This window comes from Lepidochelys kempii, chromosome 10 (assembly GCF_965140265.1).
Source record: "Lepidochelys kempii isolate rLepKem1 chromosome 10, rLepKem1.hap2, whole genome shotgun sequence".
Taxonomy (NCBI): domain Eukaryota; kingdom Metazoa; phylum Chordata; order Testudines; family Cheloniidae; genus Lepidochelys; species Lepidochelys kempii.
Window position 1 is genome coordinate 44,963,556 of NC_133265.1, and position 19,822 is coordinate 44,983,377.

The following is a 19,822-nucleotide window of genomic DNA, read 5'->3' on the forward strand; positions in this document are numbered from 1 at the left end:
CTTTTCATTTGGATAAGGCATTAAGATCCCAGCAGAAAATGGCTAGCAGCTGAGAAACACCCCAAAGGGATTCTCTGGGAGAGCAGAATCCTCACGATAGAAAAAGGGGCTGAGTTTCAAGCTACAAATCCTAACCACTGAACTGAAGCAGCGTGCTCGCCTGCCGTACTGCTGCTCTGCCTGAAGGGGGAGGGAGTCTCTGCCCACCCCTGAAACAAACACTCCTTCCCTGCTTCTTCCCATTGCTTCCCTTTCAGTGCATGTCACTACATGCACTCAGAGGCAGCTGGACCACCATTTTGAAGAGATGGTATATTAGAACCTCCGTACTCTGCCTCTGAATGTAATTCAAGCACTGGGGTGGGAGAGCCCTAATTACATGACAACTACATCCCCTGAAATGAGGGGTCTGATCCCATTCTGATGTGATATGCAAACAGGCAAAGCACGAGGAACCAATTCCTAGCCTCCACAAAAAAGCTTCTTTAGCTCTTGTAAACCTTTGCCACACAGACCCCACACAATTCCCCCGAGGAGTAACTGCAGCTGCCTCTTCAGAGCTCAGCAATCCTTACATTGGGATATGAGAGTTCATGTGCAAAGTGCCCTAAGCCCTTTGCTAAATAATGGTTTGACTCAAGAATGGTGTGTTAAAAAGACCTTAGCTCCCACTACAGGGAGAACTGCATGGTGTGTGCTCCAGGCCCCACAGACAGACCTCTGAGCTTGCACTCAGGCCTAGGCAGCTTGTAGAGCACACTGAAACCTACACAAAGTCTGATTTGAGTAGCTTATCTGGCCACCTGCAGATGCACTCACTGTAAGGCAGTTAAGTGTCCATTCCCTGCTTGGGTAGCTTTGCTCTCTCAAACACTTCCATTGTAGACTATTTAGTAAATTGAAAGGAAGATGCTTACTCCATAATCAACCTCCCAGAAACCATCTGAGAAGGTTAGGCGGCCACCCTGCCATACAAAATATCTGCAGTTTGGGAAACATCAGGTTTTCAGTTATGTAATCCATATCTGCTTGTCTACCCAGAGAAAACTCCTCCAGCTCAGCAAGGCTGATGCCTCTCCCTGCTCCAACAGAAAGCTAGTGCCCCCCAACTCCAGGCTGGTTATGTCAGGCACCAAGTAGGAAACCATGGTAGGGACATTCACTGGCAGCTAAAAAGGGTGATTCAAAATTCAAGTAGGTTTCTCTCAGCGCATGACCAACAATAGGTGATTAGCTTTAGGGTTTTCTGGATGTTGCAAGCAAACCCTCTGTTGAGGACATTCTTTGCACCCCTCCACATTCCAAGCTGAATGTCTGTCTGTGCCGGCATCACTTGTCCATGCGAAAAATCTACAGACACAATATGCATCTGTAATGCTAAAAAATAATAAAAAGTGCAACAATGTCTGTTTCTTTAAAACAATCCGCACTGCTCTGTTACCATTTGGAGAAGGGAGCGAACAAGGAAGCCAGAGAACCTAAGGGACTGGAACAGTAGATTGCAAGTCTCACGCTACAGTATAACTGTTCCCAAGGAGCCTAGGAGGGAGCCTATGTCCCACTGCTGTACCTGGCCAGGCTGGCAGTACAGGCTGATGCTGAAAGGGACTTGGGGGAGAAATTGCCTCATACCAGCCAGGACCTTCTCCCACATGTCTTTCCTGCTCAGATAACCACCTATCACCTCCCCTTAGCCAAAGAAGCCTACCAGGGGTATTTCCATTTGGGAGGGAGGAGGATGGATGGGCAGAGAGAGTGTGAGGGGGAGTAAAGTGAGCAGGAAACAAAGCATAGTTCTCAGGTTTGTGTGAATGATGCCTTCTGCCGTAAACAATGGGAAGGAGGGTCAGCCAGCCAGCCCACCTGCCCACTGGGCAACCAAGGCCTGAGCCAGCTGCAGTCCTGATCCCAAAAGGAGCTTCAGGCTTGGAGCGAATGAGGAAACCATGGAGCAGATCCACCCCAGAGCGGTTTGTTTTGGAACTATTTTCTTCTCTCTTTTTGGTTTAAAATGTCACTTGTTTCTCTTCCTCCTACGCCGCCGCCGCCTCCTCCCCCTAGAGAGAAGCTCCTTTCAGTAAGACACGGCAGGAGCTGTAGCTGGAGTTCCTACAAGAACCCAGGAGGCACCTGTCATTTGTGACGCTGGGCAGTCTTCTTCCTTTTCCTCTTAAAGAAGCAGCAGCACCTGGAGCACAAAGAACACAGCAAGTCAGTAGAGTGGACTAGACCCTACAGCAGGCCCCCCGCCACCTGACTTCCATGAACTGCACAGGGTGGGCTTCTTCCCTTCATTCAGAGTACATGCAATGGGATCTCAACATGTCCAGCACTAAGGACAAAACAGACCTACCAACACCTCCTCCAATAGAAGGAAAGTCCACGAGGCCAGCAGCAGACCAGTCTAGCTCACAATAGAAAGGGCAGCAGTACTGTGCTCAGACGAGGGCCAATGGATCACCATAAAGGCAGGTATCCAGGTGCTTTCACACACTGGGATTTGCTCTTATGGAAGAGGAGGTTCAACTGATCATTATTATTTATGTTTTGCTGATGCCCAAAGGCCATGCTCAGAATCAGGGACTGGTTGTGCCAGATGCTGTATGAAGCCAAGGTCCCTGCCCCAAGGAAATTAACTGGGAACAAGGAAATAAGGCACAATAGCCAACAGGAAGGCAGATGAAGTCTTGCAGCAGAACAGGGCTCTCCAGTTGCTGGGAGTGAAGGAAACAGGTGAGCTACACTAACGGGCTGTTTCCCTCTGCCCAAAACTGCTAATTGACTGTGCTCTAAAAGGTGCTGGAATGGTTTGAGCCAGGCCTGACTAAATATTTACTATCACATGATGTGCTGTGTTTCTAAACTGCTCATGGTAAGCTGAAAAGGACTAGTTCTGAAAGGATCTGATTGGGGGCCAGCTTCCTTTACTGAACCCTTGACTGATGGTAAGTAGTAAGAGTTTCAGTTTAAAGACCATAGAATCATAGAATATCAGGGTTGGAAGGGACCCCAGAAGGTCATCTAGTCCAACCCCCTGCTTGAAGCAGGACCAATTCCCAGTTAAATCATCCCAGCCAGGGCTTTGTCAAGCCTGACCTTAAAAACCTCTAAGGAAGGAGATACTACCACCTCCCTAGGTAACGCATTCCAGTGTTTCACCACCCTCTTAGTGAAAAAGTTTTTCCTAATATCCAATCTAAACCTCCCCCACTGCATCTTCAGACCATTACTCCTCGTTCTGTCATCTGCTACCATTGAGAACAGTCTAGAGCCACCCTCTTGGAACCCCCTTTCAGGTAGTTGAAAGCAGCTATCAAATCCCCCTCATTCCTCTCTTCTGCAGGCTAAACAATCCCAGCTCCCTCAGCCTCTCCTCATAACTCATGTGTTCCAGTCCCCTAATCATTTTTGTTGCCCAATAGTTTAGTCTACAAATATACAACCCCTGCTTCTTCCCTGATCTGGGACACGGAAGGCTAACAGTGCACAGTGAACAGGGAGGCAAAACCATGGGATGATGGAGATAGAGGTGGTGTGAAATAAACACCCTTCAAAGCTGATCCTTGAAAGATGGAGGTTTCATTTGTGGAATATACTAAAATGAGTCACCCAGTCTGTCAGCTCCAGGTGGTTCCTCAGGAATTACATGGTGTTTAAAGACAACTCTGTATTCAGGTTCTAGTGTCAGGAACATCTGCATGGAAAGATCTTTGTACTTAGCAAGTTCACCTGCTCCTGTACTGCTTATCTTCTTCCCCATGACATCACAACCATTTCCTCAGTGACCAGTTGTGATATTAGGATTATGGCCTTTGAGGAGGGAGGAGAAGAATAAGGAACAGGCAGAGAGGTATGCAAAAATCCCGTTTTCATGCAAATACCTCTAACAAGCACACAAGAGCAAAGACATTGAGAAGCTATGCCACAGAATGGCAGCAGCATCTGCAGGCAGACTCATTTGCTATTGGGTCAGTGGTGGCTCTAAACAAGCTTTTAATACTGGTATTTATCCGAGAGCTGAAATATACACTACTGCCCCTGAGGAGTGCATGTCCTCTCCTGTCTCAGCCCAATTACAGGTGATTGAAAATGAGGAATAACTACTTAATTTCCTTATTAAGCACACTTACTGCTAGTGAGAGGTGCTAGACTGGCAGCCCGGGAGAGCGATACCCTCCATGCAGCCATGAGCAGATACAGAGATGGCAACAAGAAGGCAAGTGTACATACACCATGCCTGCTTATATGCCTCAGCCCTAGCCAGCAGCAATCACCTCTAAGGGTGATGGGCAATTCGGTCTCCATGGCTTATCCTTAGCTTCCCTCCAGAGATTTCCCATGGGAGGGTCAGTTATGGAGTGGGGTGGTGAACATGTGACATGAATATCCTGTCACTAGCAAATGAATGATTTCACATAGGTCCTGGATAGCCATCAGATGGGTAATGACTTTGGTCACTACCACCCTAAGCTGGTTTTGAATGAGACCCCTAGAGGTTCATAAATTGGAAGGCCAGAGGGGACATCTCATCTGATCTCCTGCATAACACAGGCTAGAGAATTTCCTCCTGGTGAAGTGTTCTGTACCCCAGTGTCCTGAGCCACCCATGTGCACTCACTCATTTTAACCATCCAGTAGCACTCTATTTTCCTCCCACAGTAACCACCTTCCTTCAGGACTCAGGCACTAGTAAAAGGAGAAGGGAACTGTCATGGTGAGAAACAGGACAGGAGTATGTCTGAGGGATTACCGAACACATGTATCTGATCAGGGAAGGAGAACCAAGGCCAAGATTCACTCTCTACCCCAGATTTGAAGGGCCTGACTGATTTCTAGCTGCTCTTTTTAGCCATCTCTTTCCTTGGCGATTCCTTTGCTCTCTTTTGGCCCCTGTTGCTCAGACAGAGGGCCCCTTTGCTCAGTTTGGAAGGGTTCAGGAAAGGAAGTCCTGAGAGTTGTTAACACAGGCAGAGGCAGAAACAACAAAATAAAAGAATAAGACAGGCTGACAATTATACAGAATGTGACCTTTGTGCGTGCAGACAATGTTTAAGAACAGCCCCAGAGTACGACACACAGAGAAGCCAAAGAGATGCCAGCGGTACTGGAGGCAGTGCCAGTAGAGAGGAGCGCAGAGAAGGACCAGTCTGCCACCACGCAGGGACATTCTTCACCACACATGGGGCTGTGAGATTTAAACTTCCTACATTCTACTCCTGTCTCTGTAGCTGAACATGGGCTCTCTCAAAACCCACTGTGAGGCTAGATGAACGAGTGGACTAAGAGCCTAGAACTCCTGGATTTTATCCTTGGCTCTGCCACTGATCTTCTGTATTATCTAAGACAACTCACTTCACTTCTGCACCTCAGTTTCCCCATCTGTAAAACCAGGGCTTCATGTCCCCCTCAAAGGGGTGTTCTGAGGATTACAGTTTAGCTAGCGCTCGGAAAGCACTCCACACTATAAAAGTGCTGAGTGTTACTATTTAGGGTCCCCCTGGAACTCAAGGATAATGGTGATAAAGGGGAAGAGCATAACACGAACAGCAGGCTCAGAAAGCAGCTACTCCAACCTGCATGCCCTCCTAGATGAAAACCCTGGTCTTTCCCCCTCAGTCCTTGAGCTGCAGAAACTTTCTTGAAGGCAACCACCTCCTCCCCACCAACCTGGAGCAAGATCAGGGGTTCTCAGCCTGTGGGCCATGACCACCATGCCCTTCCCAGATTGCCAAATGAGAGGAAGGTCCCAGCTAGGAGGCAGGAGGTCCCAATATGGAAGAGGTTGAGGACCATGGCTCTAGACCACCGCATCTGTTGATGGGAACCCTGCCCTGCTCACTTTCATATAAGCAAGGCTCCCAAGGAAAGAGCCACACACACACTGCTCCCAGGAGACGGGCATGGTGTACACAGCTTTCCATGCAGAACCATCTGTTGTGAGGAATTCCCGTGAGGGATTTTTCAGCCTGGTTCGGACTCTGCCTAACTCCTTTAGACATTATCTGCTCATACACTTGCATGTTTGGTGAATACATTAAGCTGAACAGGTAAAGAAAGAGAAATTTTTTTAGCTTTCAATGGATCAGTCCAAAGATTAGTTCAATTGCTTGGCCTACTGCGGCCTCCTCTCACACACACAAGCCCATCCTGCATGTGTTCCCCACCCTTGTAATAGCAATAGCTGCACTGGGTTGGATTTCTAACTTGTGCAGCTATTACACTGTTTTGGTTGGTTTGATTTTGCCAATCCCAGTCTAGTCTGGTCCGCTCCCCCTTGCCCAGGGACTGGAGAGAGGGACTCACCACAAGTTGAGCATTTTCAGGCAGCTACAGAGAGTGTGTAGAGAGAAAAACACAGAAAGGAAGAAAGAGCAATTAGTTCACAGAGGTGGGATGAAAGCATGTCACTGCGAGCCATGCAAACATGCAGTGCAGATCGGCAGACACATATGCCTTGCCCACCCACCCTCTCTATTCCCTATTCCATCTGAGCCCCCACAGCTCATTGCAAGAGATACCCTGACAAGTCACTGCTGAGAAGTAGGATGTGTTTTCACTGTCCTGTTGCCTGGGATAAACATACTGGGACATCAGAGTGTCAACAAGGAATAGCCATCAGGGAAGTCTGTGGCTGAGAGCGTGGCTGGCCCACCAGGAAGGGGACCCAAACTACAGACAGTCAGACAAGGGCTTATGGCCTGAATGAGATGCCATGTTGACCACAGCTGCCGGGGAGAGGGAGCCCCTTCATTCACTTACACCACAAGCAGAGTCTGCAGCATTTGCTCTGGCTCTCCCTGCTTGCTCACAGATGGAGAGGTGAGACACAGCCCCACTTTTCCCAACATGCTACCTCAAAAACTGGCAGTGAGCCAGGCAATTCAGCTAGCCCTGGCCCTCCCTCTGAGTGGCCCATCTTACTACAGAACAGTAGCACCAGGCCAACTGGGAGCACATTTCAGGTTGCCTGTGTCCACAAGACCTCCAGCCTCCTGACATACTCAGATAAGTGAAGGGAGGACAAGTTTGGACTTGTGTGACAGAGACAACTTGCAGGGAAAGACGGGGGGACATCTCGCTTATTAACACTAACCCAGTAGTCTATACCGGGTAATCATGACTAGATCAGCCAGTACAAGAGAGTCTCCACTGGAATGCCACATGATCACCAAAAAGAGACTCAAACCACAAACCTAGGGACTGGAAAGGGGAAACTAACTCCTAACCACCTCATACGGGATGTGTAGGGCACCATTGTCCCTCCTCACAATAAAGCAAACTACTGCTGATGCCAAGACAGGCTAATAGGATATACTGATTATTTGTACTGTGGTGGCACCGAGGAGTCCCAGTGATGGCCCAGGCCCCCACTGTGCTAGGCGCTGTACAGACACAGAACAAAAAGATAGTCCCTGCCCCAAAGAAACTCTTGCTGATCCTTTCTTACATCTTGCCATAAGCTAGGGGTGGGGCCCAATCTGTGCACAGCTGAAGGCTGTGTTGGCAAATCATCAGGAGGCTGAAGGCCACATCTATGGAATTTGCATAACAGGACTGCAGCCACTCTGCTCTACTAGAGATGTAGCCACGGACTACACATCCCAGCAAGCAATGCAGCATAGTCTCTCCGATCAAGACAGCTAGGACCCATAGTCCCTATTGGCTGCACTGTCCATACTGGGCAGTGGCCAATGCCGCAAGCTGCCCTTTTGTAGCTGCCTAGCTTACAGGAGGCACACAGCCCTTCAGCTCTTGCATCCCCTGGCTGGGAAGGGAACAGAAAGATGTTACTAGGGCTCCTCACTGCAAGATGATTATTGTAGCTCACTACCCACATGGGTCAATGGTGACACGGGCACTGTGGAAGTGATTTCCAAGGGTCAAAGGAATGGACGATGACAAAGAGCCACTCACTCTCAGGGATAGCAGGGGTGAGACTGGTGCTTAGCGTTGGAGCCAGCTCAACAGACGCTTTGCACCTCAAGCCTTTATGACCCAGGCCTGGCAGTTTCTTATCCTCCTTCAATCCATTTCCAGCAAAAGCCCCCCCCCCCCGCCCCCCAAAAGGCCAAGAAACACAATGCCTGCCAAGCGATAAGAATTCCACTGAGCCACATTGTGGCCCAGATCAGAGATGACCTGTGCCTGCCAATAGTGGGAGGCAGAGTGAGGGCAGTGTTACTGAGCATGCTCCGTCCATATAAGCTTGCTCAGAACACGCCAAGCAGCAAATCTAGGGAGCACGTGACTCTGCATGTCCATTCCCCCGTCCCGCCCCCCAGCTCTGGCCCAGATCATGGAGCAATTCTCGGCACATGAGCCAGTTCAAAGGCAGCCTCTGAGCCATTCAGCCCTCTGTGGGGGAAGTCAGTTTTGTCATGCCATGACTGAGCCTTCAACCCCCTTCCAGTGACTCAGTGGGGTTCAAAGCCCTTCCTGGTTCAGAGGAGGGGGCAGGCACACGGCTGCCGCTCAAGTGGACAGCAGGCTCCACGTCCTAACTCCTGTTTAACAAAGATCATGCAAAGTGCCACGCAGTGGTGCCGGAGGGCAGCACACATGCAAGAGAAGCACAATGGCCAAGACAGCAATCCCTCCCCCAACCCCACCCCATTTTCTGACAAGCTATGGAGGGAACATCCTGCTACCCCACGTTGGCAGCTCAAAGGGAGATTTACTAGCCTCACAGGCAGAAGGGCTATTTACAGCTTCAGCCTCATTCAGCACCTACCGGACTGGACTAGGGAAGATTCATGGCAAAAGCCCTGCAAGGGCTATTTTCAGACCACTCTGCCTGCATGGCCTCTAGCTCTCACAGGTAGGAATACAATGTTGCTAGATTGACAATTCCTTCACTGTCCTGGGGCTGAGCTGTTTGTGTGCACGCAGCAGGAGCAGAGGAGACACCTCCAGATCAGGGAAGGTGCACCAGGAGTCTCACATTTGATTTTCACGTTGTTGTTTACCACTATCTCGTTTGCAACGCATGCTCTGGCCAAAAGTTACATTCTCCAGGCATCATAGAGAAAAGAGGCAGCAGCAACACTGAGGTACCATGCAAAAAGCAGCGATATTCAAGGAAAAGTTATGGATACAAGCATCAAATATCTAAACAGGTAAAATCCTCACTCCTTTCAAATACAGAGGATTTAAAACCACATCAATAAAAACAGCCTATTTGTAACGCAAACATACTTAGCTTCTTCCACCACTTCCACCTCAGCCTGTGCTGTGATTGGTGCATTGGAGTGTGCCCCTGTTGGGTCGTCAACATTCAGTTCTCCATTAGTCGAACTCACCACCTGAAACACAAAACAAAAGCAGCTAGTAATGAAGTCTTTTGGCAGGGTTAGTCAACAGCTCACAATTGAGTGGTAGGTCTGTCCCGACAATGGATACTGTAGGAAGAACATGTGAAACCTACAGCATGAATACAAGGCACTTTCGACTGTTTACTCCTTCCTTCTGGCCACGGTACACCCTCCTAGAAGTCTGTAGGATTCAATGAGACTTCCCACAGCAGTGATTGAGTGCCAAAATAGGCCTGTTCTCTACAATACGTTCTCCACAGTGCTCGTTTTTAATGGATCAAATGATGGGACTTCCATTGCTTCCTTTGGGAGGCTGCGCCACAATGTGTCTCTTATATTCAAACTAAATTTTTCCTCGTTTCATCCCATGACTCCTACTTCTGCCCTTGTAATATCTGGTTACGTGGGACACTTCTGCTGAATATTTCTCCCCCAAACACTTTTACAGCAGATTTTTCTAAAGTCACCAACTTCTGAGTCCCAAGCTTTTGACTCCCAGCAGCTAAGAAACAGCTGAAGAGGTCAATACAAAATAGGTCTAAGTGTTTTGACACTAGGTAGCAAGTTATCTTGTGGAGGCAAAATGGATTCCTTAGGACTTGGATACCAAACTGATAAAGGCACCGTCTGAATATGGTACACCAGGAGTCTGAGCATCAGTAACTCCTCTGCCCTTGTCACTGCTGCTGATGGCAGAGGAACTGATTTGGGAACATACTCTACTTCATTTTCCTCAGAGAAGTGAATTCTTTTGCTTAAAATAATTTTCTTGTGGCAAGGTGTGTACTTGAACCCTAATTTCCATTTCCCTCCATATAATTCACATCATATGCTGCTCAACCATTCTCACCATTGGTGGTTTTAAAGCACCCAGTTCTCCAGCTCCTAAGAGTCCGAGATACTGTAGCCAGGAGAACAAGGAGGAGGTTCTGAGAAACTCAGTCACCATACTACAGCAGCTGCAACTATGATGACAATGATTATGGAACAGGTTCACTGAAGACCAGACTGTAGCTACACTGGTTGACCCTCCACACTCATCTGGAAAGCACCAAGGACTCTTGAGTACTATTGAAAACCTCTATAACTGCAGATTCTTGAAGTGACTACACATCCTGGCCAAGTGGTGAATGATGTATGATTGCTCCCACTCCTATTACCTTGTCAGAAGGCAAAGACAAAGTACCATGCTTACCACTTGCTATTATCCCACATTTAGGAAGAGTTAGAGATTGAGGGTGTAATGGTGATAACCAAGTCTGGGAAGTAGTGTGGCCTACGCTGCTGTCAGATGTCAGGACTCATGGTGTTACCAGGTACTTCCTGTTGGGCTGGGATGACCTGATCACCAGAGACATTAAGTGGGGTGGAGGGTGGCAGGCCCCACCCAACCTGTGCCTAAACACTTCCAAATTCAGTGCCTTTTCCAAGTGTTGCTTCTCCGCAGATGCTGACCCTGGTGCTATTTACGCCTTCTCTGGTGTTGCCTCTTCTGCTGCTACTCTGGAATGAGCTGATTTATGTAGGGCCTCAGCCCCCCCGTGCCTTGGAAGGTTTTGCTAAGGGTTAGTAGTTAATTGAAGCCAGCAGGGCCATCCCCTAGTTGTAATTCCTAGGGGCATGTCTACACTACAAACTTTTGCTGATGCAAGTGACATTGACACAAAGCCACCACAGGTAGTAAGTTAGCATATTGCTTGTGCAGGTGCATACTTGGCACCTTGTGTTGTCACAGCGTGTATTTGCGAGGAGTGCTTATGTCAAAGCACAGTGCGGTGTACCATGCGATGCACCATCCTGCTGTGCAACTCGCCACCTTCCAGTGCACTGTCTGTTTGGAAGTTTTGGCAATGCATGGTGGTCCAGAAATGAGTTGTGCAGGGGTGACTGGGAGCAAGGGGTCGAGTTCCCATCATGCAACTTTCTCCACCCCAAAATGTCATCTCTATCCCATAATTTTTGCACCTATTTTGAAAATCCCACAAACCCACATGTGACTCATCACTGTCTGCCATCTGTGAGAGAAGCATGCAGCCTGCACAGCTCTGTACTCTTGCCATGAGTGTTGCAAGCACAAGACACACTGATCCTTCAGTATTTGCAGAGTCGCAAGAAGAGCCATGGGAAACAGGGTGATTTCCTGGAGGTCAGATTGCGGTGGGACATAATGAGAACCAATTCAAGATTGTTGGTGGTGCTCAAGGAGCAGTTGCAAACAGTGGAATGTCACTTCTGGGCCCAAGAACTGGGCACTGGCTGGTGGAATCACATGTAACGGAGGCTTGGGATGACAGCTGCAGAACTCTCGGATGTGCAAGGATCAGTGTGCCAAGCCCGCCCCAGCCCTCCAGTGCAGAGACACCAAAATGAGAGCTGCACGGACAATGGAGAAGCGAGTGGTGATGGCACGATGGAAACCTGCAATGCTGGATTGCTACCGGTCAGTGGGAAATCATTTTGGAGTTGGAAAAGCCACTGTGGGGGCCATTTTCATGCAAATTAATCATCTCCTGTTACGCAAGACTGTGACTCTCAGCAATGTGCAGGATATAGTGGATGAATTTGCAGCAAAGGGGTTCCCAAACTGCAGCAGGGATGTGTACACATCTCTCTATTTTGGCACCTGACCGCCTTCCCACAGAGTACATCAACAGAAAGGGCTGTTGGATCCCCGGGGACCTTTTACCAACATCAGGGAAAGTGCAAGACACTCACATCTTTAGGAACACAGGACTGTTCAGAAAGCTACAAGTAGGGACTTTCTTTCCTGACGAGCAGATTACCATTGGCAATGTTGAAATGCCAGCAGTGATCCTGTGGGATCCAACCTACCTCTTACTCTCTTGGCTCATGAAGCTGTACACCAGCCACCTGGACAGCACGAAGGAAAGATTCAACTATTGGCTCGGCAGGTGCCAAATGACAGTTGAATGCACTTTAGGTAGACAAAGGGGGATGGCATGGTTTACTCAAAAGACTGGATCTTAGTGAGAAAAATATCCCAATGGTTATATCTGCCTGTTGTGTCCTGCACAATATCTGTGAGGCAAAGGGGAAAAGTTGCCACTGGGGTGGAGGTGGAGCAGCTGTCTGCTGAATTTGAACAGTCCAATGCAAGGGCTATCATAACAGCTCAGTGTGCAGCTACACGGCTCAGGGAGGCTTTGAAAGAGCACTTTAATGGCAAGTCACAGTTGTGGTGGACCGTGCTCTACCTAGGCCTGAAGTTTGGGGCCTCTTAGGAATTGTGTAGTGCTTGGTGCACACCTATTAATAGAACACTGCCAAAGTACCTCTGTGATGCTTGCTGTACATTTATGATTATTACACTCTTTGTCACTGATCCTGTGAATTGTGTCACAGTAAAGTAAGTGGATGCCTTTGATACCACCAGTCATTCTGCAACATATGTTGGGAACTAATAAAGATGAATTATTTTCCAAACAAGAGAGTTTTATTGAGTAACAAACACACTTCAAAACTTCTGTGCATGTGAAAAGCAAATTAATAAATTTAGTAGGATTTTAATGTAACAGAATTTAACAAAAGGAAAGGAACATTCATGTCCACTTTGGTTACGCACGCATCATCCGTGGCTCTCACAGATCAGTGTATGTGAAGCTTTGTCACCTTTACTGTCCCTTGGTGTGCCATAGTAGGGGTAGGGATGGGGTCTCTGATGCCATGTGAAATATTGGGGGGGGCATAGGGAGATACTATATTGGAGTTCTCCATGGACTGCCAAGGGGGGCAAGCCTGGGACTACTGAAACTGTAGATTCACAGGAGCCTGTATTATCTGTGTTTGCAGCAGAAGCCCCATTATAAACTGGTGCAACTTCCTCTGACTCTGGGGCCTTTCTCCTCTCAGCTCTTTCCTTCTCCAGGCTGTCTGCAATATTCATCCTCCAGGTCCTCTGCTGGCAGCCTGATGCAGCACTGACTTGCAGGATCTTGCTGAACATGTCATCCGAGTCCTCTTCTTTCTCCTCCTTATCTGACTCAGGCATTCTGAGAGTGTGGAGGGGATCCCTTGAAGGCTGCAATGGCAGCAGCTACAGATAAAACACAGAGGTACCAAAGTCACAACAAAAAGCGAAAGTTAAGATACAGATCTCCCTTCCTGTGCATGCCTGAAGTTTTAAACAAGACATGCTTATCGACACCTCTGCTTCGGAGTGCTTGTGCACAGCTCCATGCACAGATCCTGCTGTGATGACTATAGCCTGCCAGGGGTGAGGGAAATGAGGAAGGAATTGCTCAGTTGCATGAAATGATGAGTAACAAGATATTGGCACTGAATATTGGCACTTTTTCCACAGGGGATCCTGAGGGTAGCAGGCACAGAGAACACAGCTGCTGCTGACGTCCTGAAGCCACCCTGGCCTGTGTGCTGCTAGCCTGTGTACTGCAATGGTGTCTGCTGAAGTTATTGTTGACTGGTGCGGGAAACCGTCCTACTGCGGAGGAAGAAATAAGGCTGCCATCCCCAGAAAACTGCTGGAGAGGATTGCAAAGGACCTGCATGAAAGTTTCATTGAAATCTCTTAGGAGGATTCAAGAGACATCCCTAGGTACATAAACTGCTCTTTATGGCCCCCTGCCTAACTGTACAGGGGAATGAAAAGCAGATAATGTTACCTGGCTTAATTGTACTGCTGCCTCTTCTAGTACCAGTAAATTAATGAAAAGTCGATAACTGTGTCCTGCTAAGTTGGGGGTTCCAGCACAGTAATGGGAAATAAATTTACACACTTTTCCTTCCCCTTCATCAAGCTTGCCCCTGCTTGACTGCCAGGACTGGCTGGAGTGCAGTGGAGTCAGAAACAGGTCTTGGGTCATGGCATAACTAGACCCCTCAGTCGCATGTCCCCCATCCTCCTCCTCCTCGTCTTCACTGTTCACGTCAGGGGCCTGAGACTCAGGCTCCTCAGAAGTATCCATGGTGGCATGTGGGGTGGCAGTGGGGTTTCTATCAAGTATGGCATTATGTTCTTTGTAAATGTGGCAGGTCTGTGGCTTGGCTCTGGATCAAAGGCCTCTGTGACCTTCTGGTATGCCTGCCGCTGCTCCTTTGCTTTCACATGGCACTGCTGCTGATCCCTGTTATACTCCTTCTCCTGCACCCCTTGTGCAATCTACTCTGAGATGTCCACGTTTCTACAGCTGGTCTGTAGCTGCGCTTGCACAGTCTCTTCTCCTCACAGACCCAGGAGATCCAATATGTCCTGTTTCCTTCAAGCCAGAGCACATCTGGAGCACGTAACCATCATGGTCAGCTGGGCAGTTGTACACAACAGTGGAGAGCTGCTAGGTGTGCTCACCAAGCTGGACAATCAGGAAAAGGCATTTTAAAAATCTGCAGGGCTTTAAAGGATGGGGGGCCTTCTGGTCTCTGTGACTCCTGGGCAGTGAAGTTCACAACTGTGCCCAGAGTGATCAGTGCCGGACATTGTGGAACAACTTCTAGAGGACTCTTACGGTTGACACAGATTATGTAGCATCTACATTCAAGCTACTTCAACTTCAATACATCAACCATGGCTCAACACTGCTTAGAGAGGTGGTGTTACTATGTCGATGGAAAGGGAAGCCTGGTGTGAGACAAATTTAAGTGTCAACTAGGTCAATGTGAGGTAGCTTATGTCAGCCTAATTTTATAGCATAGACCAGGCCTAGGGCAGTTAAACTTTCTGCAGATGCTTTTCATTAAGCCTAACTTCTCAATGGGCTTGGGTTTTCTCTTTGTTTTTTACCCAGGAACAATTTACTAGGTCACACATGGCAAATTCCTTCCAGGAAAAACAGCTGCTGTTCAAAAACTGACCCCCTAGAAGACCCAGAGATCACCAGGCATCAGTTGAGGAACTCTTTAGGTGGCCATGATACAGGAATGAGAGTAGATGATGTTTATGGGCACAGCGGAGCAGCTCTGATTTCCACTAACAGGTAATGTAGAATCACAGGGCTAGAAGGGACCGCAGGGGTCATCTAGTCTAATCCCGGGAAAGATGCAGGATTTACAGAGTCTAAACCATCCAAGACACATGGCTATCCAGCCTTCTTTTGAAAATCTCCAGCGAAGCAGCTTCCACAACTTCCCAAGGCAGTCTGTTCCATTGTTCTTACAGTTGGGAAGTTTGTCCTGAGATTTAATTGAAATCAGGTAGAGATTTTAGGGTTGGCCACATGATGGAGGAAGTCTCTGCAGAGATTAAGAGGCTGCAGTGACTAAGGGGTTGGCTACACAGGGAAATTTACTGGCATAACTATATTGGTACAATTATATCAGTATAGCTATACTGGTATAATGCTTCCTGTGGACACTCCTATTTCAGAGTAAAAGTGCCTTTTTTCCGTTTAGCTTATATCACTTTCAGACAGACAAGCTAAACTGGAAAACGGCACTTTTATTCTGAAATAAGAGTGTCCACCCAGGATATACCACTGGTATAGCTGTAGTGGTATAATGTATGTCTATACATTTTCCTTGTTTAGACAAATGCTGAGTCAATGTAGAACAGAGCCACATATATCCTGCAGACTAATCCTAATTCCTCATCCCAGCTTTCAATTTCTCAGGTGCCCAGAGAATTCTCTAAGTGAAAAGATGCACTAAAATGCTGGACTATAAAACACAAGCATCAGCAGCAAAGATTTATACCTCAGCAAGAACTGGTATTAAAGCTGCAAGCAGTCTTTCCACACAGAAGTTCTTGGGAAGCTTGAAAGTTTATAGATCTCTTAGTGCACACCTAGAAAGGGGACTTACAAGCATGCCATATAGCGTAAGAGTCACGTCATGGCCAGTCTGGCTGAGACCTGCATGTGGAGAATAATACCATCCTACCCAGGAGGAGACTTCCGTAAGCAATGATTAATTTACTGGTGGTATTACTCTCTCAATAGAGTCTGTAGTTTGCACTTTCAATTGGGATTCTACAGCATTCTGAGAGCTCTAGGAAATAACTTCACTTCAGAATCATTCTTCAGCCAGTGAGAGACCCTATGAGCTATTTTGGCTGGTGAGAAGCAACACCTTTAAAATACCTCCTGAAGGAGGATGCAAAGGATTCTGTATGGCACAATCATAGCCAGGTGTGTAGAAGAACTGTATTTGGCATTTGACAAGTGTTTACTCTGTGCTGCCCATAGTACCCTACCTAGAAGGTAGGAGGGAGAAGAACAGCACGCAGTTCCACAAACCAACATACCAATCCTTTATGACTGAATATTCAAATAGCATTTTTGTAAAACACCCTCCCTATATCAGCGTGAATTAAGAACAAACTAGTTCACTGTGCGATGTGTATAACGCTTCTGAAGAATTTTCAAAAAGTAACAAGGCTCAATTCCTCAAAGGCTCAGACCTCTCTCACTCCCTCCAGTTCTGGCACACACCATGGAAGAAATCTCCTCACATTCACTTCTATACATCCAGTTCATATGGCCAAGCCACAGCTTGTGTTACAGAAACCAGAACTGAACATGCCAAGCAGCTGTCACCTAACAGCCATGGCTAAAAACCACGAAGGAATTCAGTTCACCACTAAAACGAGCATTGATGGTACACGGCTCTCCTTATGCTTTAATGGCTTGTGTTCCTTCGTTTTAGATATAGAGGCCAGGAGGAGGCTGCATTAAATGCATTTTGCACTTATTCCTCCCTGTCACTAGTGTAATAAAGCTAATCTTAGCTAGGCTGGAAGGCAGTAAGAGATAGCTGATTTATGAAAAAGAAAATTCTTTTCCACTGATTCGGAACTACAGAGTTGTGCATAATGTTAACCTTTATAGTGTTTACTACTGTTACTCATTCCATCTTCATTACCACAGTTTATTACGTCGCTTGTTGCATCCTAGCTCTTAAGCAGCCACAGCTCCTGCCCCAAAGAGCTTACACTTTACATTTGTACGACACTTAGCACAAATGGGCCCCAACCCTGACTGGGACCTTAGGCTGCTTCTCAAATACAAACAAACAATTATGAGGTAACACATTGGGGAGCTGGAGAAATACAAAGTCAATAGAACCTCAACGTAGCATCACTGGCTGTGATGCCATTTAGTGACAGTATTTAAATGAGCTTCTCTCATCAGTCTGAAGGGAAAAGTAACTGTACATCTTCCTCCCACTAGCCATTCTACGGTCCATCACTACAGTCAACCCAGTGATGCCCCTGGATATATCTCATATCGGATGCATTCAACCATCTGCTCAGACACAGTCTACATATAAAAACTGAAGAAGAGCAGTAACTTTTCCTAGCACTTTTGTGTTTGTATGCAACAACCCACTTCGTTTTATGTCAATTGTCAGTTATATACCTAATTATGTTTTATAGCTTAATTACATCATTTTGGAGAGTTGTATAGTCAGTACACAATCCCATTCCGTATTCTCTCCACTAGTTATGAGTGTAAACAGGAATAGAATTTCTTCATATACACTAAACTGTGATTAACAGTTTATCTGACAATCAAGTTTTGGTAGATAGCTCCATGTATCTTATTTTAAATAATTCTTGGTTGAAAGATATTGCAGGGACTGTAGCAGTAAGCAGAGTTGACCAGTCATTGGTCCTCTTGGGTGTCATGAGACTGTAGTTTAAGCATTAAGCTACTGCAGGACAGGGCTTGTCTGCTTGTGAAGAGCACCCAAAAAGCACAGTTGCTTCTGAGTGCACACAGTTCTCCTGATCACAGGAATATTGTAGCTGAGATTCAATGAGACTTCAGGAATTTTAAGCAGATTCTAATGGCAAAGCTGTGCAGGTCAGGAAGAGGTAATACCTGTACTGATCCCCCATGCCGGTCTGCAGCCAAGTGAGATGTCAGGTACGAGGTATTTGTCTGCCGGCTTGGTTGGATCTCCCACTCTCCTCGGCGGTCTGATGATGCTGTCTGCTCAGGCATTCAGAAGCATGACAGCAAGAGATGGAAGGAAAGATAAAGGTGAGCCCAGGCAAAGCAATGAAAATATATTAGTTAGTGGGGTTAGTTCACTGAAAAAAGCAAGGCATTTAAAGAACATTTAGGTTGGTTAAAAGTTCATTTTACCAAACACATTGCACGCTTGAGAGCAGTAAGTGTTGGAGAGGATTAATTCAACCCAGCAAATGGAGAAATAAATTTTCAGAAAACATCTGAGCTACTTCAGTGTGGGTTCTGTTTAAATATTTTGACAAAGGAATTTATAAACTAATGAACGGAACTGTAACGTACTTTTAACTAGGCCTGTCAGGACACAGACGCTACAGCTTGTCTGCAGTGGGGTCAGACACACAAATCCAGCCTCCACAGGACATAGGGCTTTTGAGCCCAGGAGCCCAAACTACAAGATGTCTGATGAGAAACCACGTTTATTATACCAGGAGCTGGTTTCAAAACACACCCAATAATGCAGAAAGAAATGTGCTCAAAAGTTTTCACACCTACTTTGCAAAAGTGTGAGTTTTGCCTGAAAACATGCCCTAGTAAATCAGAAGTTGTTATAATGTTCTCTTCTTCCAAACGGAGACAAAAAGTACTAAACTAGTCAAACAGGTCAAAGCCATTGCTTTCAGCTATCATTACTTAGCAGGAAAGTTTCGTAGGCTCTGGCTACACTATGAGGCTTTTAGCGACACAGCTGTGCTGTTACAGCCATGCTGCTAAAAGGCACACAGTGTAGCTGCTGTTTGTTGAGAGCTCTACTGCTGACAAAAAACTTCCACCCCCTATGAGTGGCAGCAGCTTTGTCAGCAGGAGAGTGCTCCTGCCAACAAAGTGCTGTTCACACTGGTGCTTTTTGTCTAAGACTTTTGTCTTTGGGGGGGGAGAAGGGAGGAATTTGGGTTTTTTTAACACCCCTGAGCAACAAAAGTTTTGCCAACAAAGTGCCAGTGTAGACAAACCCTTAGCTACTCCTGAAACGTCAAGTATTAGCCACTAAAACAGAAGAAACAATGGCTTGCTCCATAATGGTAAATGATATGTTCCCATAAAAACAAAGGTCTTCTCTATGCAATATGTGGCCAATGCATCTATCTAACCGTGGGAACTATCAAACCAGTGTGTTAAACAAAAGTAAAAAAGCATCAGTAAGGAAAAAGAGAAGGACTGGTTGGAGAGAAGAATGGAACACTATTGGTACACACTCCATCTAAACAATCAGGGAACATACAGAAAAACTGACCTCTCTCAGTGCTTTTCATATACCTTTGCAGAAATTAATATACTGGACAGTGGAGTTCACAAAGCGTAACTTTTGGGAAGAGAGATACAAGCTACATCTAAAGACTAATACAGCACAAAGAGTAGACTCTTTGCCGGGTCACATGCTCTTTCTGCCCCAAGTGCAATCAGTACCTCTCACAAAGTAGAACTAGCTCAAATTAATGGTGAGAGACTGTTGTGCTTGGCATCCGCTTATAAATATAGCACTTTAATAGGAAGCTTAATTCAGCTATCTGAACAATAGAGATGAAACGTTTTCTAAACTGGAGAGACTAATTCAAATACTTCTCAATG

At 46.7% G+C, this 19,822-nt stretch overlaps 1 protein-coding gene across 18 annotated transcripts in view; it reads right to left on the reverse strand.

Moving 5' to 3' along the window:
- Positions 1-374: 374 nt before the first annotated feature.
- CSNK1G1 (casein kinase 1 gamma 1) overlaps positions 375-19,822 on the reverse strand; it is a 258,268-nt gene continuing 238,820 nt past the window's right edge. For 6 of the 18 annotated variants that reach the window (XM_073363206.1, XM_073363207.1, XM_073363210.1 and 3 more), the window contains 2 exons: positions 18,104-18,214; positions 12,271-13,365 (listed from right to left, as the gene is read on the reverse strand). In XM_073363206.1, the coding sequence (XP_073219307.1) occupies positions 12,898-13,365; positions 18,104-18,214 (579 nt within the window). In that variant the 3' untranslated portion in view covers positions 12,271-12,897. Of the gene's footprint in view, positions 2,189-6,303; positions 6,328-9,195; positions 9,303-12,170; positions 15,456-18,103; positions 18,215-19,822 lie in introns of those variants that run through there. The other 12 variants (XM_073363225.1, XM_073363223.1, XM_073363215.1 and 9 more) reach the window with 11 other exon arrangements.